At 44.0% G+C, this 15,546-nt stretch overlaps 2 protein-coding genes across 2 annotated transcripts; both read left to right on the top strand.

The window, feature by feature from the left end:
• The first annotated feature begins 2,821 nt into the window (after positions 1-2,821).
• LOC119653417 (cytochrome P450 4d1-like) lies at positions 2,822-3,792 on the top strand. The gene is made up of 3 exons (XM_038057991.1): positions 2,822-3,179; positions 3,247-3,432; positions 3,671-3,792. Exons 1-3 carry the CDS (start codon positions 2,822-2,824, stop codon positions 3,790-3,792), a joined length of 666 nt encoding a protein of 221 aa, XP_037913919.1.
• An 8,128-nt stretch (positions 3,793-11,920) lies between these two features.
• On the top strand, positions 11,921-12,588 carry LOC119653415 (probable cytochrome P450 4d21). The gene is made up of 2 exons (XM_038057983.1): positions 11,921-12,308; positions 12,368-12,588. The coding sequence occupies exons 1-2, from the start codon at positions 11,921-11,923 to the stop codon at positions 12,586-12,588; spliced, it is 609 nt and encodes a 202-aa protein (XP_037913911.1).
• Positions 12,589-15,546: the final 2,958 nt, after the last annotated feature.

Here is a 15,546-nt window from a genome sequence, read left to right as displayed (position 1 = left end):
GTTCTTCTGGCGGAACTGATCGGTCGTGAGCCATGTACGCCGAGGAAATATAAACGTTCTCTGCCCCCACCTGCTCCAGCTTGACCACAACTAGGTCACTGGAACTCAGGTCCGGGCACAGGAAAACGTGCAGACTCTTCTTCGCAAGAATACATGCTCTAGGTTTAGCCTGATCAGCGTCTCCTGTGCTGTGGAATAAATTAAAATATTTGCTTTGGAGCCCTTTGATGGTTCGGTCGCTTCCGACCCAGGGCTCCTGTATTAATGCGATGTCGATGTCTTCCTCTAAGAGGAAGACGAGCAGATTAGCCGAGGCACACTTCGAGTGCTGCAGATTTATCTGCGTTACCCTCAGCATGATCTGCTTGCGTGGGGGGTTTGTCAGCCCCCGTCGGACCGTCGATCGTCATCTCCTCCAACAGCTCGTTGGCGGCGTCGATTGGGTCAAGGTCGTCGTCCGGTTTTGCAGAGCGGAATACTTTTACTTTGGCATTCCTGACTCCGAACCACACTTTATAATCAGCCTTTTTCAGTGCCTCCAGGCACTCCTTCTTTATGCGGAGTAGTACGGGCTGGCTGTTTATGAGGTTCCTCTTCCTTTATAACAACCCAGTCGTCCATGGGAATCCCGGGGTTGTGAAGGCGCAGGAAATGGACGAGCTTGTCCTTCTCCATGCGGATCTTCGGCAACCAGATGCGAGCGACCGGTCTCCTGGGAATCTCGTCGTAAGGGATAATCTTGAGCTTAACGCCCTCCCAGGCGTCGCTGATCTTAGCGACACACGAGCCGAGAAAGTCCTTAGAGAATTGGTCCATGCAAGCTATTACGTGGAACCCACGGACCACCTGAGATGAATCAAAGTGGGGAGTGAGTCCCGGGTGTTTGCCTCCGGTCTCCACGAGATGTTCATAGACCATGCCCGACAGCCTAGCCTCAACACTGGTCCACACCTCCAACGTTAGTTTGCCGCTAGCAAAATTACCATCCGCCAGCGCCACACGTAAGTGACTCCTGGCCACGTCGCTGAAGGGCTTCGCAGTACGTGGCCCGCCGGCTGACGGTTGCTGTACAATTTCCTCCGTATGTTGCTTGGCGTCTGCGCTCTTGCCCACACTGCTCCGCTTCTTATCTTGTTCGACCTCGTCTTGAGATCGGTTGCGTTTTAGAGCGATGGGCTTCGCCTTCTGCTCGTCAGCCCGGCGTTTGCTGTTGTATTCATCAACAATCGCCTGGTATTTAGCGAGGTCTTTTTCATCCCGCTCGTCGACAGTACCAGCCTGCTTATTCTTGGCAATCTTGCCGAGAATATGCATGGCCTTCTGGTACTGGCTCTTGAGCAGGACACCCGTGGACCTTCGCTTCTTAGCCGGTTTCCGGCGACCGACGTTCTTGTCGGTTTTCGCTTTCGAGGGATCCCCCGACGCTGAGGGCTTCGGGTCAGGAGTACTATGTCTGGTACTGGCTACACTCAGCCTGACGGCAGTGGGTTCCAGGCTGGAAGCCACTAGTCCGTCTGACGCCTCGCTCCGGGAGGTCCCTGCGGTTGGTTTCAGCACAACGGTGCTACGGTTGGCACCGAGTGTACTGCTCTCGACGACCACTGTCTCCTGGCTGGAGGCCAGTAGCTCGTCCTCCGATGATGCGCCTGACATCATCGCCTCCTCTTCTATCGTCGTTTTAGTTTTTTTGTTAATTGAGTCCATGTCTTGGTCCCACGAGTAGTCCGGGAAGAATGTCCACTCTGGCTGGCCCGGCCACCAGGGTAAGGGTCTTATTTGAAACTGAACGTGCCCAAGGTATTCAGAGTTCGCATACTAAAGACCAAGCTCCCCATTGGCCACGCAGCCCTCGGCGTATGCTGTTCCACCTTGGCTTGGGGTCCTATTAGCACCTTCTCCGGTGCAGGGAGGACGATCCCCGTTTTCAACAAAACTTTAAAAAATTAAGGCCGATCTCAACGTAAAGAACTTAAGATGAAATGCCAACAGTATCTGGAAAAACCAAAAACAGATCACACGTCGGAGAATTTTCCGCGCAGAGGAAGAATGCCGGAGTCTGTGCACAAAAGTGCGATATTTACATCTAGTGTGTGGACCTAGGCGAGATAATATCTAAGACAAAAATCTGTACCGCCTCAAAGGACCCCTTTAAACTATGCGGCCTACAGGAGCAGTGAGCTTCGAAAAGACGTTTGATAGCACACAGAGGCGACTATCCGGCTGACAGGAGACGGGTTTCTGTGAACCCCGGTAAATTAATTTGTGATTTTCATACCCCACCATTGGAGATATCAACAATACTCATTTCTAACCCCGACGGTATCAATCATTTCATAATTTAATCACGAACTCATAAAATTCAACTTCGACAAATCTGTGAAGACAACAACAGTAATTATTGAATTTTATTTGGAAAGTTTTAGAAAAAACAATCTTATTTACAATTGTTTAATGCGTCAAAAATAATCTTACCGACTCCCCCAAAAATTCGTTGACCTCGGCTATCTGCAGGCAAAGTTACTAACAATTTCGGCAAGAAGCACGCCTTCTTCATCTTTAGGAAACATTTCAGGGAAAGCGTGACTGATTTCTTATCAACGGTTGATGCGTATGAATACAAGTTTTCTAACGTAAAATTAAGTTATAAAGTTCAAGTTCATGACAGACGCCATATTGAACACACTCTAAGAATTATTTATATAAAATCAAAGGCGATAACTCAAGAACTTTCGACTGAGCAATTACTTTTTTTGCTCCTGAAATAACCGAAAATGTGCTGTAAAATCTTACTTCGCTTGTGCGGATCTTCAGTATCAACAAAATGTTGGTTGAATTCGGAATAATTTTCTTAACTCTGATCCTAACGCATTTTCTTCTCCGTAAATTTGTTCGAAGACTTATCCTTGCCCAAAGTTTTCCGGGTCCTCCAGCGTTACCATTCATTGGTAATGCACATTTGTTTTTTGGAAAGCCACCAGAGCAATATATCTTAACCTTTGAAGAGATAGTTAAGAAATACGGGAATATTATCAGAATATGGCTCGGTCCAGAACTGAATCTTTTGGTGTCGGACCCGAGTTTCATCGAGACGATCCTGGGGACGAATCTACTAATGGATAAGGCAGGAGAATATCAGGTGTTGGATCCGTGGTTGAAAGAGGGGCTGTTGGTCAGCTCAGGTGAGTCATACTTTGCACTGTATAATTAGTATGTATTCTAACAAGGGATTTTTCTTAACAATTCCAGGAGAAAAATGGTTCAAACGTCGGAAGATCATCACCCCAGCGTTTCATTTTAAGATTTTAGAGCAATTCCTTGAAATTTTCGATGCGCAAAGTTCCTCGCTGGTGCGGATATTGAATGACCTTAAGGACAAAGATAATGTGGTGCTTCATGAATACGTCGGAATGTGTGCTTTGGATATTTTGTGTGGTAAGTGAACATTTTGCTTGACTTAACTATGTGTCCACTTCAACGTCTTAGGAGTATTCTGGGGAATAAACTTAAAAACAAAAGGCACAAAGGAAAAGAGGTTTTGTAATGTGCTTTTAGTGACTATACTCATCCGATGTGACAGTGAATAAGGAAAGTTTGAAGCCCCTGCTTCATAGTTTTATTGTATGCCCGTAATGGAATTTTTCAGTACTAATTAAATATAAATTGAAAATAGATATAGGATTGAAGAAAGTGGTCTCCGTAAACACTCTTTTCAAAGGCAACTACTATCAAATCCTTCATTTCTCATATGTCAATCTCTGCATAGAAGTCGTCTGTAAAATCGGAGGATGTTAGATCATAGATAGATTGCTTATCAATGTTTTTGATACCTAGCGAAAAGTTCTACCGAGATCACTAAAAAACACAAGATGATCCTAAAAACCGACTTTGACATAGATAAATTTTGGATGTTCAGATCAAGCCTTTCATGATTTTATCTTTCATCTAAAAATCATGTTATCGGCTTCTTGATACTTACCAAACTCCAAAGAACCAGTCCAAATCAAGTGAACTGGTTGTAAAGGCCACAGATTTTACAAATTATATTCTAATACACTCCCTACCCCGAAATATAATACCTCTGAAAGGTTTTCCTCCGTCGTTAAAGCATCTAAATTTACGACTTTTTACGAACTTTTCTCGCTTTCATAGTACATTCGAAGCACATCTTCTATCGCAAGATTGCTTGGTTCTTGATAATCCCCAATACATCAGGCCTAAGGCACGTGTTAATAACGTTAAAAGTGACGAAGCATCCATCCCAACCCTCTTTCCGGAATTGGTTAGCAAAACTTCGTTAGAGCTTCGCTTAGTCAGTTAGCGAAGCTGAACGCTCAAAATTCATCACTCTTTCTATTTATTAACCAATTTTACCCTCGTGGTAGACAATAGTCATTCGGGACTGGCATCAGTCAATTTAAATCCTCATTTAGAACACCCACAATTTGCAATTTCTAAAAACTATACTCAACGCGGGGCACGAAAATCATTAAGTTTCCCTCGATATCATAGATAAGCCCCTTTTCCAAAAAGCACCAACGACTATATTCTGTAGAAAAAAAAATTACACCCCAATTTCGCATACCCTACTCGTTGCACGTGTAGCGATTAATAGACCACATATTCTCACCATATTTCGTGACAACAGTTCCAACCGTTGCAGAGTAAACCAGGTGTGACAGACGGAGAGACAGGCAGACAGACGTTGAATCGATTTTAATAACGTTTTGTTTCACAGAAAACGCTAAAAAGCAACTCTGTCGATGAGGAAGAAGAGCGAGTGATTACAGTTTGAATGGCGAAGAAATACCTAACCATCTCAGAAACTAAGCCAGGAAATTCCAAAAATAGAATGATCGCCTCATGCAACACGGTCTCAGATTGAATCTAAACAAAACCGAATTTTTGACGACCGATCCCCATGAAACAGGCACAATCACTATCAGTGGCAGTGATCTGCCCGGAACTGAGCGATTTAAATACCTCGGGTCAACGCTATCAGCCAATGGAGAACTGTGTTATGAAATTGCTTCACGCATTAACGCAACCTGGATGAAGTGGTGTTCCACAATTGGTGTTCTTTGTGATCGACGTATCAACGAACGTCTCAAATCTAAAATTTACCATAATGTCGTCCGTCCTGTCGCCCTCTATGGTTCTGAGTGTTGGCCGACTATAAAACACAATGAACGGCGTCTTGCGGTAATGGAAACGAAGAAGTTACGTTGGACTAGTGGCGCCACGCGTTTTGATCACATCTGAAATGAGGATATCCGCGATCGTTATGGGGTTGCACCGATCGTGAAAAAGTTACGAGAGAGGCGTCTTCGATGGTATGGTCACACAATTCGTGCTAACGAGAGTTCACTTGCCAAGATTGGTCTAAACATCGAAGTCGATGGTAAACGACCAAAAGGCAGGCCAAGACAACGGTGGCTTGATACGCGGGATGAGGATTTAAAACCTCGAGATTGCACCCAGATCAGGCATTCGATAAAGCCAAAAGACGAAACCGAACACGACGAGTCGACCCCGCCTGTGAACAGGACAAAGGCTGAAGAAAAAGAAGCTGTTAATAGTCTTCCTTTTTCCCCAGGTTTTTTTTCTGTTTGAAAGCGAGGTTGTCTTGTCGAGATTAGCTTCGCCACTTCTCCCGGTCGTAAAGTTAGTTCGAGCGAGGTCAAGCAATTTTTATGTCTTCGGTCAGTTTGTCAACCCATTGCTATATCGAGTGGGCTTTAGGTCGATCTGAAAACCAAATTTTTGTAGCGAATTACAATTATCGGAGATGAGGTGTTAGTACGACCGAAGGCCTTTTTCTCTCGTAACTTTTGATCAATGCACACGTCTTCATACTGGCTGCAGATGTCCACATTTGAGACGTTTTCATAACCAACTATACCCTGGGTCCATAGCAGACGAGAGGGTGAACAGCGCTGCGGTAAATTGTGGCTTTACGGTGTTTTTCTTTTCTTTTCCCGTTGAAGATCTGTCCTAAACCAAGACATAAGATCGTCTGCGAAAAAAAAGACACTATAAACCGATGGCCGGGGAAGATCTGGTCGACTCAGAAAGTAAATGGAGAGATTCCAAGTGCTTTTAATACCCTTATTGGGTAGTTATTCTACTGTTCACTTAATGCACCAAATACCAGAGATGATGACTTCACTGCATGCTGGGGTTTAAGTATTTGGTCAAAGTATTTTCTGCTTACTGTAAAAGGCAAATCAGAGCTTATTACTGATGCATTATCTAGACATAAATAAGGATGGACAATTTGGCTACCACTATCGAATACTCATTTATTCGACATTTAGAGCTCGACCAATTTGACCGAGAATTCCTGCGATACTGGTCAAACAATCCTAGCTGCCAGATTAATTCTTGCAGGATTTACAACCCTTTTCGTCTGGAATCCAATTTTAGACGGTCTCAGTTATTTGTTAGGCTTTAAGGTACACGTCCCCGATTCTTATTGAGCATGTTATCATCCACCAAACCTATGCTGCCATAATGTCAGCTACCTTTCGATTAGTTAGTAGGAAAGTTTGAGTCAGGTCGACCATTTCTCGATCAACAGCAATCTGGCTTTTATACAGAAAAATTATCTTGCAATGCAAACGATAGCTTTTTAAATGCTGCAACTGCCTGATGGACTGCTCTGCCACCTCACATTTTTTTAAATCCCCTTCGTGGAGTTCGAAAGCTACTTCCACTCTCCGATCCCGAGACTGTACCGCTTCTACAACGCCCTACAGCTTCAGTCCTTTGGCTATGTCTCCTTCCTTAGTTTTAAACATAAGCTAAGTTACTTACTTGCTCCTCCTTCTGTGGACAATATTTACCTAAATAAATTAAATAAACAAATCATGCAAGAAATTGTGGAAGATCGGAAGCTCTCCTGTTGAAAAGATGGAAGAAGCACTTCACCACGAGTTTCAATAGTACTACATTCCATGGAACTTATCCTCTAATGAGTGAAACGGCTTGTCCCTATGATACCTGAATACGGGCTACTCCTCGAAACTAAATAAAATTAACTCGGCCTCCAATGCAAACCTAGCGTAGAGAAGTTGCCAAGTTTGATACTCTTCTCATGCTGCTCGTATAATAATAATAGCCGTTGGTGCGACACTTCAATCGAATCAAGGCCTTGAAGCGTGTTAAGAGCACTTCATTTCAGACCATAATGGTACACTAGAAGATAACAGCACCCTATAGAAGGCAATGTGGTCACCATTGCAATCGCTCATGATTATTACTCTGATTTGATTCAGCTACTCATTCACATATGAGTTGACTGATATCCGGCGTCAAGTAAGATACAAATCCCACTGCCCCAATCCAGGTGTCCCTTGAAATTAATTTTAGTATCAATCATCATCCCCAGGTATTTGATCACCGGCTTCGAAGTGATGATGTAACCACCAACACGAATACTAATCGTATTCCTCTCCCTACGGTTGGTAATTAAGACTGCCTCCGTCTTTTGTTCTATAAGTTCAAGCTGAACCATCTCCAGCTCCGCTTTTATGCACTAATGGTTTCTTTGGCGTGCACGGCGTGCAACGCTTTCAGGCTATTTCGCGACGACAACCACACTTAAATCATCTGAGGAGCCGATTATCGTGGCTTCCTTTGGTGCGGGAAGGACAAGGACCTCATTGTATATCACGTTGCACAGGAAAGGACCCAATACTCCTCCGGTGACGGTGTACTGCTTGAATCCCTCATCCGTATCGTACCAAAGTGTCCTCTCCGAGAGGTAACTTTCGAAGAGCTTAGTTAAATAACTAGAGGCACCCCCTTTTAACCAGTGACCTTTTTATCCACTCCAAACTGGTTGAATTGAGCACATTTTTTATGTCCAACGTCACCACGGCACAACATTTTGTCTCTTCCAACGAGCGGGAAAACTCTTTCTACCATGCATATTTCAAATACGCTGATAAACCAGTCGCGACCTGGTCTTAACAGTGAGTTTAAGAGCTCTATTGGGAATAGAATCCAAATCGGGAGTTTTATTATCATCGATTTATTCGACCGGCAAAGGCGTAGACGTCCAATGTTTGTTTATGTTTTTTACGCTCCCCTTTATCCGGGGGAAAAGCGCATTCACGATATCAAGCAGAAGAGACGAACAAGTCATTTATGGTGTTCGCCCTTTTATCTTTTTCTTAATCACCCTGTACGCTATACCATAGGGGCTTTGGTCTGCCTCTGCGAAATTTTCCTTGTAACATTCTGTTTAAGCCTACCTCGAAGGTTCGCAAATACTTGCCGTTTCTGGTCGAAGTCTGGTCTTTCTCTAGATCGTGGGCAGATCCTCCTAGATCAAAAACATGCAGCCCGCAACTGCGCGATCTCCTCAATTCGCCAATAGTTTGACTGTCTAATTGCGAAGACTCGCCGCCCCTGCATGGCAGCGTCCCATGCCCTCATTATGAATCTAATCATTTGCTCAACCTTTTCTGAAGCCATACCACCGGGATTGCGCCCCCCCCCCCCATTAGCATCTCTATCTTTCTTTTTCATGCATCAGCCATGATTTCCAGCTCCTCGAGAACGCACTTTACCGCATGGCCCATATTCGATCTTGACGAAAATCGCCTAGTGATCGCTATAAGTATACTGCTCACTGACAAACCAGACCATTCTCCTCGCCAATGTGGTACTCACATATGTCAGATCGACTATTGAGCCCAACTCTATCCCACGAAAAGTGGATACATTTATCGCATTTGCAAGCACCAAGTCTAGCTCGGCAAAAGCCTCGAACAGGATACGGCCCCTGGTTTTCATAGTTCGACTGCCCCAATCCGCCCATGCATTGAAATCACCCGCTTTGATCTTAGGGTTTCTCGAATTCTGCTATTGTCGCGCTTGGTGGAGCATAGCAATTATATATGTAAATGCCAGCTATTCTTATCTTAACGAATTCAACTTCTGGAAATTCCCATCACTTCTTGGATGGCTTGATTTCCACACACCCATATTGCCGCCTTGCCAGTTACATCTGTAGCCTAGGTACCACTCTTATTTTTTTCAATAAGACTCGCTGATTACGGTAGCTTCGATTCCCTTCTCATAAATGGTCTGTGAGAGTAGATCCTGCGTTGCCTTGCAGTAGTTGAATTTTATTTTTATCAACCGCATTTCTTTACTGCATCCAAGGCTCTGAGCATCTGTTTGCAACGTGCCGGAAGTCGCCACCCATTTTCTCCTTGCAAAGCATACATGGAGCGATAGTGTAGGTCAGGACGTCAGACAGCTTTTAGAGATATCGAATTGATGGACCTCGGCGCAAAACCGGGATGTCTGCAGTTCTTTATTAAGGCAGGCGTAGACCGGATACCGGTTGCTGCGCCGTTGATGATGATGATGAAAGCATACATTCAGGGTTGGCCTTGCACTCCCTGAACGTATGACCTTCTCCCCCACATTTTCTTTCTTCTTTTTGACCGCTTGAGCGCTTGAGGGACACCTACTCCCTGATTCGGCGAACGACACAACCTACTTTTACTTAATCAGCCGCCGCCAAGGTCTATCAACTCCGGATTAGATTTGACCTTCCTGAGGATATCGACGTATGCCATATCACCTTTTTTCGAAATGAAAAAAGATTACGTGTCGAACTTGTCTTTCTGCCAACATTGATCCATGCTTCCTTGATTCCTTTTTGAGGCTTTACCTCTCTTGGGTCGATTGTAGCCGGCGCCGCTGTTTCCACGATTTTGGTCGCTTTGTTTGGCTTTCCCTTTGCCGGTGAGAGGCCTTTTCGTGACCTTCGAGGATCTAAGAGAATCATTCGCACCCTCTCTACTCCTCTCAAGCTTACCTCCCTTTGGATTTTGTGGGGCGTCACTTGTGCTGCCTGAGCGACGCTTGCTTTTTTCGAGGTACTTTTTTCGTCCTTGGCACTATTGTACAGTGCATGAATGGGTCGAACCATGTTTTTGATGACCTGGTGCACATTGTGTTTGTCCTTTATGAATTCGGGCAACTTTATTATTTTTCCTCCGAGTAGGACGAACGACTGCTTGATTTTCCCACTTGGCACTTCCGTATTTATTAGCCTTTCGAGAGCTTCCCTGGTTTCCTTCCTTCACCAACGTTGACTTTCTTTCCTTTCTTCCTCCATATTCGTTTCGTATTTTGGGTGTCCTTCTCATAACCATTTTTGCCCACGGGCGGCTGTTCTCCTCCAACCTACCCGACCCCCGCATAAACATACCCATGCACGCATACTTTCATGTGCATACAAGTGCATATTCTTATGTATTCGCCGAGCATTCCCTTTTCCGCACGAAGGGACGCGCCTGATGGAATATCTAGCAACTTCGGACAAGTCTGTCTGGCTGTCTCTCCATCTGTCTGTCTGTCGCACGCACTTTTCTCAGAAATGGTTATACCGAATCGCACCAAATTTGATGGAAGGGTGAGAATTGTGAACGCACACGCATACAAGGAGATACATCGGTCTATGTGGAACTTAAGAAAGGGTCCCCATACATGAGGATGTAAAAATTTTTCAAGGAATATAGTCATGTGGGGTATCAAATAAAAAGTCTTGATTAATATTTCTCAATGCCTCACCTCTAACATTTAATGCAAAAGAGGTGAAGGCGGGGAATGGAAAGCGGTCGGAAAGAAATGAGTGTCCTGTACAATGCAAGACATATGGAGGGGCATGCACAGCGTAGAAATGCGGCAAGGTCAGAGTCGCTTGACCTCTGGCAACGCAGATGGGACGAGTCTGCGAAAGGTCGGTGGACGCACAGGCTCATTCCCAACATTAGGGTGTGGCTTGAGCCAAAAACATGGGAATACCAACTACCACATTACCCAATTCCTCACGGGACACGGTGGTTGCTACAGGCAGTATCTGCACCGCTTTGGGTTGGATGATTTTCCGAACTGTCCCAGATGCGATGGCATACCGGAGGATCCAGAGCATGTGATGTTTCACTGCCCACGATTTGCGATGGAGAGAAGGAGCTTAAACCAGGTGCTGGGCAGGAGCGGGACCCCGGAGAGCTTGGTTACTGAGATGCTGGTGTCCGAGGAGAAGTGGCTTACGGTTGGCTCCGCAATCATCCAAATGCAGGAGGAGTTGCAGAAGGAACAAAGAAGGAGAAAAGCTGCAAATAGGAAAAGGATGAGTGCCTAAGAGCAAACCTACCCCGCGAAGTAATACCTCAATGGTGGTCCCGCGGGACTGGGGGTGGTTTTTAGTGGGTGTGAATCCCACACGCGCCCGCTGTTGTTCCGCCATTCGGGCGGCGGAGCTGCGGCGGACGTGTCTTTCTAAGATTTTCCACATCCGTGTACGCACAAAAAAAAACTCCGGATTTCGGCTATCAATCTTAACCAACATTGTCACTTGAACTAGCGTCTTCAGACCCATCAGGAGCGAGCCGAATCTTTAAAGAGCTAATATCAAAGATTCTCTCCACCACCTACCTGCGCTGAGGAATTTTGATCACGATGGGACCTTGTAGCTGCCTTTTTCACTCGACCATGGCGGCCATGCCGTGTTAATGGGATACCAGCATCCATCTATGTATAATGCAATTATAAGTACTGAATCCTGGGATACCTCCTAAATATTTTCTAGATTATAAGCAGCCATTAAGGTGGTCAATTGAAGCGATACACTTTTAGTTATTTTGACTTTATATGCATACAGTATTTATGTGATTACCATGTAAAGCTATCTCATAAACGATGACCTCCATTGGGGCCGAATTTCGGGTATTGTTATTTTCTATTTGAGATTTCTGATCTTAATTGACTTGCCGTTACTCATATAATGTACAATAATAACTTTCCGGAAGCGTAAACAATTATATTCTTTAACTACATAAACAATTAAAAACCCATTCAAATTCTCACCGCATGGATTGGTACAATTCCACCAAATATGGCTGCAAATATTTACATAAACACTCCTACAATGTTCGCGTTTGGTTTAATATTGTTCTCAATTTTAACCTTAATTTCTATCTTTCGAAATTACATACGGCGTTGGTTCCTATCGTTTCAATTTGAAGGACCACCCGCGATATTTATCCTTGGTAACGTCCAGGTGGCTAAAAGATGGCAGCCTGAAGATTTAGTTCAGTTACTTTACGATATTTCTGAGAAATACGGAGCTACTTTCCGCATCTGGATCGGAACCGAATTGAATATTTTCACGTCTGATTGTAAATTCATTGAAAGTGTACTTAATAGTAATGGCCTTATCACTAAGGCTCATGAATATGATTATCTGAGACCATGGATACATGATGGGTTGCTGCTAAGTTCAGGTAAAGATGGTTGAAAAAGTATCCGCGCTGCAGTCTCTACTCTAAAATATAAATTACAGGAAAAAAGTGGCACGACAGACGCAAAATAATTACGCCTGCTTTTCACTTTAAGATCCTAGAAGAATACGTACGTATTTTGAATATTCAAACCAATGAGTTAGTTCTCAGTCTTCAACGGTCCCTCGACAGGGACGCGTTCGAGAATAAGGAAAATGTCGACTTGGTTGAATTTATTGCACTATGTGCCCTGGATATAATTTGTGGTATGTATCGTAGTTAAATATTTTGAAACATTTTTATCATAAATGAAATTAGTAGTCCCAAAATATGTACATATGTATCTATGTATATTCATGGCTACAAATGCCAATCCGTTCATCTTCATGGGCTTCTCGTGAGAGTCGCCAGTTCTCTTTAAGTACCATATGGGGGATACAGGATACCATAGACTACCGCGTAACCCCCCTATGTCCTTCAGAAGGCTTGGTCATTGAAATTGGACTCGTGGTAGCTGTGGGTAATATTCAAGCGGACAAATCTGTCATTCTGTGCTTTCGAGGAAGGATGTTTCTCATGTATGGGACCCTATGGACCGTCCTTCAGAAAGAACCACAGCAATTATTGAAACTTAAACCAACTTTAGGACCTTTCTATAGTAATCATTCTAGTATTTCGATATTTTCGACCCCACTATTGTGTTACCATCACAATTGCTCATCTCGTCTTAGATTTTTCCACTTGACTTTTCCGACTTGAGCTCCTTCCTCTTGAGGGGCTGGCAAAAATTACTACTTTCCCAGTTGTGCAGTTCTAAGTTCAAAAGATATATCAAATCCGAAAGTTTCAAGATTTTACTACTCTATATGAAGCATGGAGGAGTACCTACGATAGAAAACAAAACATGAAAAATGTTTGCTCAATCAATATCAACAGCTTTGCTACCAAATCCTCCACCTGCAAGTGATGGTTGCTGGAGAGTTTTTTTTCTTAACGGAAAACTGCGGACGGAGAAGCAGAGAGGAAACAGGGAAAACTGTGCCAATTTGTTGTGTCCTGATTTAAGGTTGATGTATGGTTAACAATCTTACCCCGAAAACTACTTATCACGAAGTGACCAAAGGAATTGGATACAGTGCAACGATCTCAGCAAATAAAAAGGGTAAACGATTTTCGCATTTTCTTAACGCAAGGTTCTCTGTATAGAGCCAACGCTGCTAAGCAGCTAAAAACCTGTTCTAGATGGTAAGAAATGCATTCGCCAGGGGCCTGTTTCGTGGAGATGACCGACTATACTATATGTCTACGTATATTTTCATCCACAAAGTGTAGTCTGCTGTGTATTTAAAAGCGAGAGGCTTGCATGCAGTGTAAGAACCTAGACGATATTACATCTAAGACCAAAATCTGCACTGCCTTAATGAATCAGTTTATACACATACATCGCCTACAGGAAGTGCTTGTTATAAAACACGGGAAGGCGTACGATCTCAGAAAGAGAACGACCAGATCACTTGGAAGAGAAGGAGTTCACAAACTCAAGAAAGTTAAAACATTATCATCATCAAAGTCGCAATAACCGGTATCCGATCTAGGCCTAAGGTTAAAACAGTACATATTTAATGGATATTTTTAAGCCTTGCGTCTCATGTATCATCAGACCATCGATCCATTCCATTCAAAAGACATAGGGACAAGGGTTCCATTGCGAGGGAGTAAAATCGGAGCCAGTGCATAATGTTCTGTGAAAGGTACCCTATATAGCAAGAATACTTCCCACAGTAGTAAGTGTCTTGAATTTAAAAGGGTTTGAACTGCAAAAAAAAGAAAAGTCATGGAAGGTGCGGTCCCTCTGATTAGCAGGAGCTACTAAGCAACTACTCGATAGGCTGGACAGGAATGGATTTTCTAATTATATCACATATTTAGCATAGCTGCCATCTAGTAAATCATTTACTGGAAATAGCTTTGAAAATATTAGCGAACGGCTCCGCAATCTGCTTTTGCGAAGTAAATTTCGAAAATGCCCCTACAGAGAAGGCTACAAAGTAGGAGGAGGAGGCCTTCCAGGAGGGAGATTCACAAACGAACGTGAGTCTCTTCAAATGGGACCTCCTTGAACCAAAGTGGCTATGTCTTGATCAAACGCCGCTACCTCTCACTCTTGTTGAATGTCAGAATTTATATACCTCGATGCTCATCCTGCCGAGACAAAGAGGGAAATCTGATTTCTGACAGAATGGGCATATTAGAGCGATGGGTTGAGTACTTTGATGAGCTATTGAACAACCAGAACATCGGCGAGTTGGAAGTCCCGCCAACTGAAGACGACGGACAAATATTGCCACCACCAAGTTTAGGAGAAACAGTCCGTACAATTCATCGGCTAAAAAATCATAAGTCGTCAGGAGCCGATGGAATTACAGGCGAATTGGTTAAATATGCAGGCGACCAGTTACACCAAGTGGTTCATCAACTTGTACTCAAGGTATGGGACAGCGAATCAATGCCTGACGATTGGCAACGAGGCATTATCTGTGTCATACATAAAAAGCCAGATATCATACAGTGCAGCAATTATAGAGGTATCACGTTGCTGAATACCATCTATAAAATATTCTCCACTATCTTGCTAGGCCGGATAGCCCCATACGCTCAGAACATCATTGGCCCATACCAAAGAGGCTTCACTCCAGGCAAATCAGCATCAGATCTCTGTGATGAAAAACTGTTGGAATATGAACAACAGTTGCACCATCTATTGATCGACTTTAAAGCCGCCTATAATAGCATAGCCAGGGTAGAACTGTACACGGCCATGAGAGAATTCGGTATCCCAACGAAATTAATAAGACTGACTAGGCTGACCCTGACCAATGTGCGAGGTCAGATAAAAGCAGCAGGATCACTCTCAAGACCATTCGACATCAACAACGGTCTACGACAAGGGGATGCCCTATCATGCGTCCTCCTTAACCTGGCCCACGAGAAAGTGATCCGTGATGCTGATGTAAATGTAAGAGGTACGATCCTCTTTAAGCCCACCCAATTACTGGCCTATGCTGACAACATCGACATCATGGGAAGAACCACCCGAGACGTATAAACTGCCTTCATCCAGATCGAGCAGGCGGCGATTGGCGCGAGATTTTGGGCTGCACATCAATGAAGGCAAGACAAAATATATGGTGGCAACGTCAGCACCGAAGACGAATCAACCAACAACATCAAACCGCACTGG

This window comes from Hermetia illucens, chromosome 4, assembly GCF_905115235.1.
Source record: "Hermetia illucens chromosome 4, iHerIll2.2.curated.20191125, whole genome shotgun sequence".
Taxonomy (NCBI): domain Eukaryota; kingdom Metazoa; phylum Arthropoda; class Insecta; order Diptera; family Stratiomyidae; genus Hermetia; species Hermetia illucens.
The sequence above is the reverse complement of the archived record's forward strand: the minus strand, read 5'-3'. Positions and strand labels throughout refer to the sequence as shown.

Bases quoted from the DNA above. Each gene is read 5' to 3' on its own strand.
- LOC119653417 (XM_038057991.1), top strand. From the start codon at position 2,822: ATGTTGGTTGAATTCGGAATAATTTTCTTAACTCTGATCCTAACGCAT. The intron at 3,180-3,246 runs GTGAGTCATACT...TAACAATTCCAG, and splicing joins GGGGCTGTTGGTCAGCTCAG to GAGAAAAATGGTTCAAACGT. The intron at 3,433-3,670 runs GTAAGTGAACAT...AATTGAAAATAG, and splicing joins TGCTTTGGATATTTTGTGTG to ATATAGGATTGAAGAAAGTG.
- LOC119653415 (XM_038057983.1), top strand. From the start codon at position 11,921: ATGGCTGCAAATATTTACATAAACACTCCTACAATGTTCGCGTTTGGT. The intron at 12,309-12,367 runs GTAAAGATGGTT...TATAAATTACAG, and splicing joins TGGGTTGCTGCTAAGTTCAG to GAAAAAAGTGGCACGACAGA.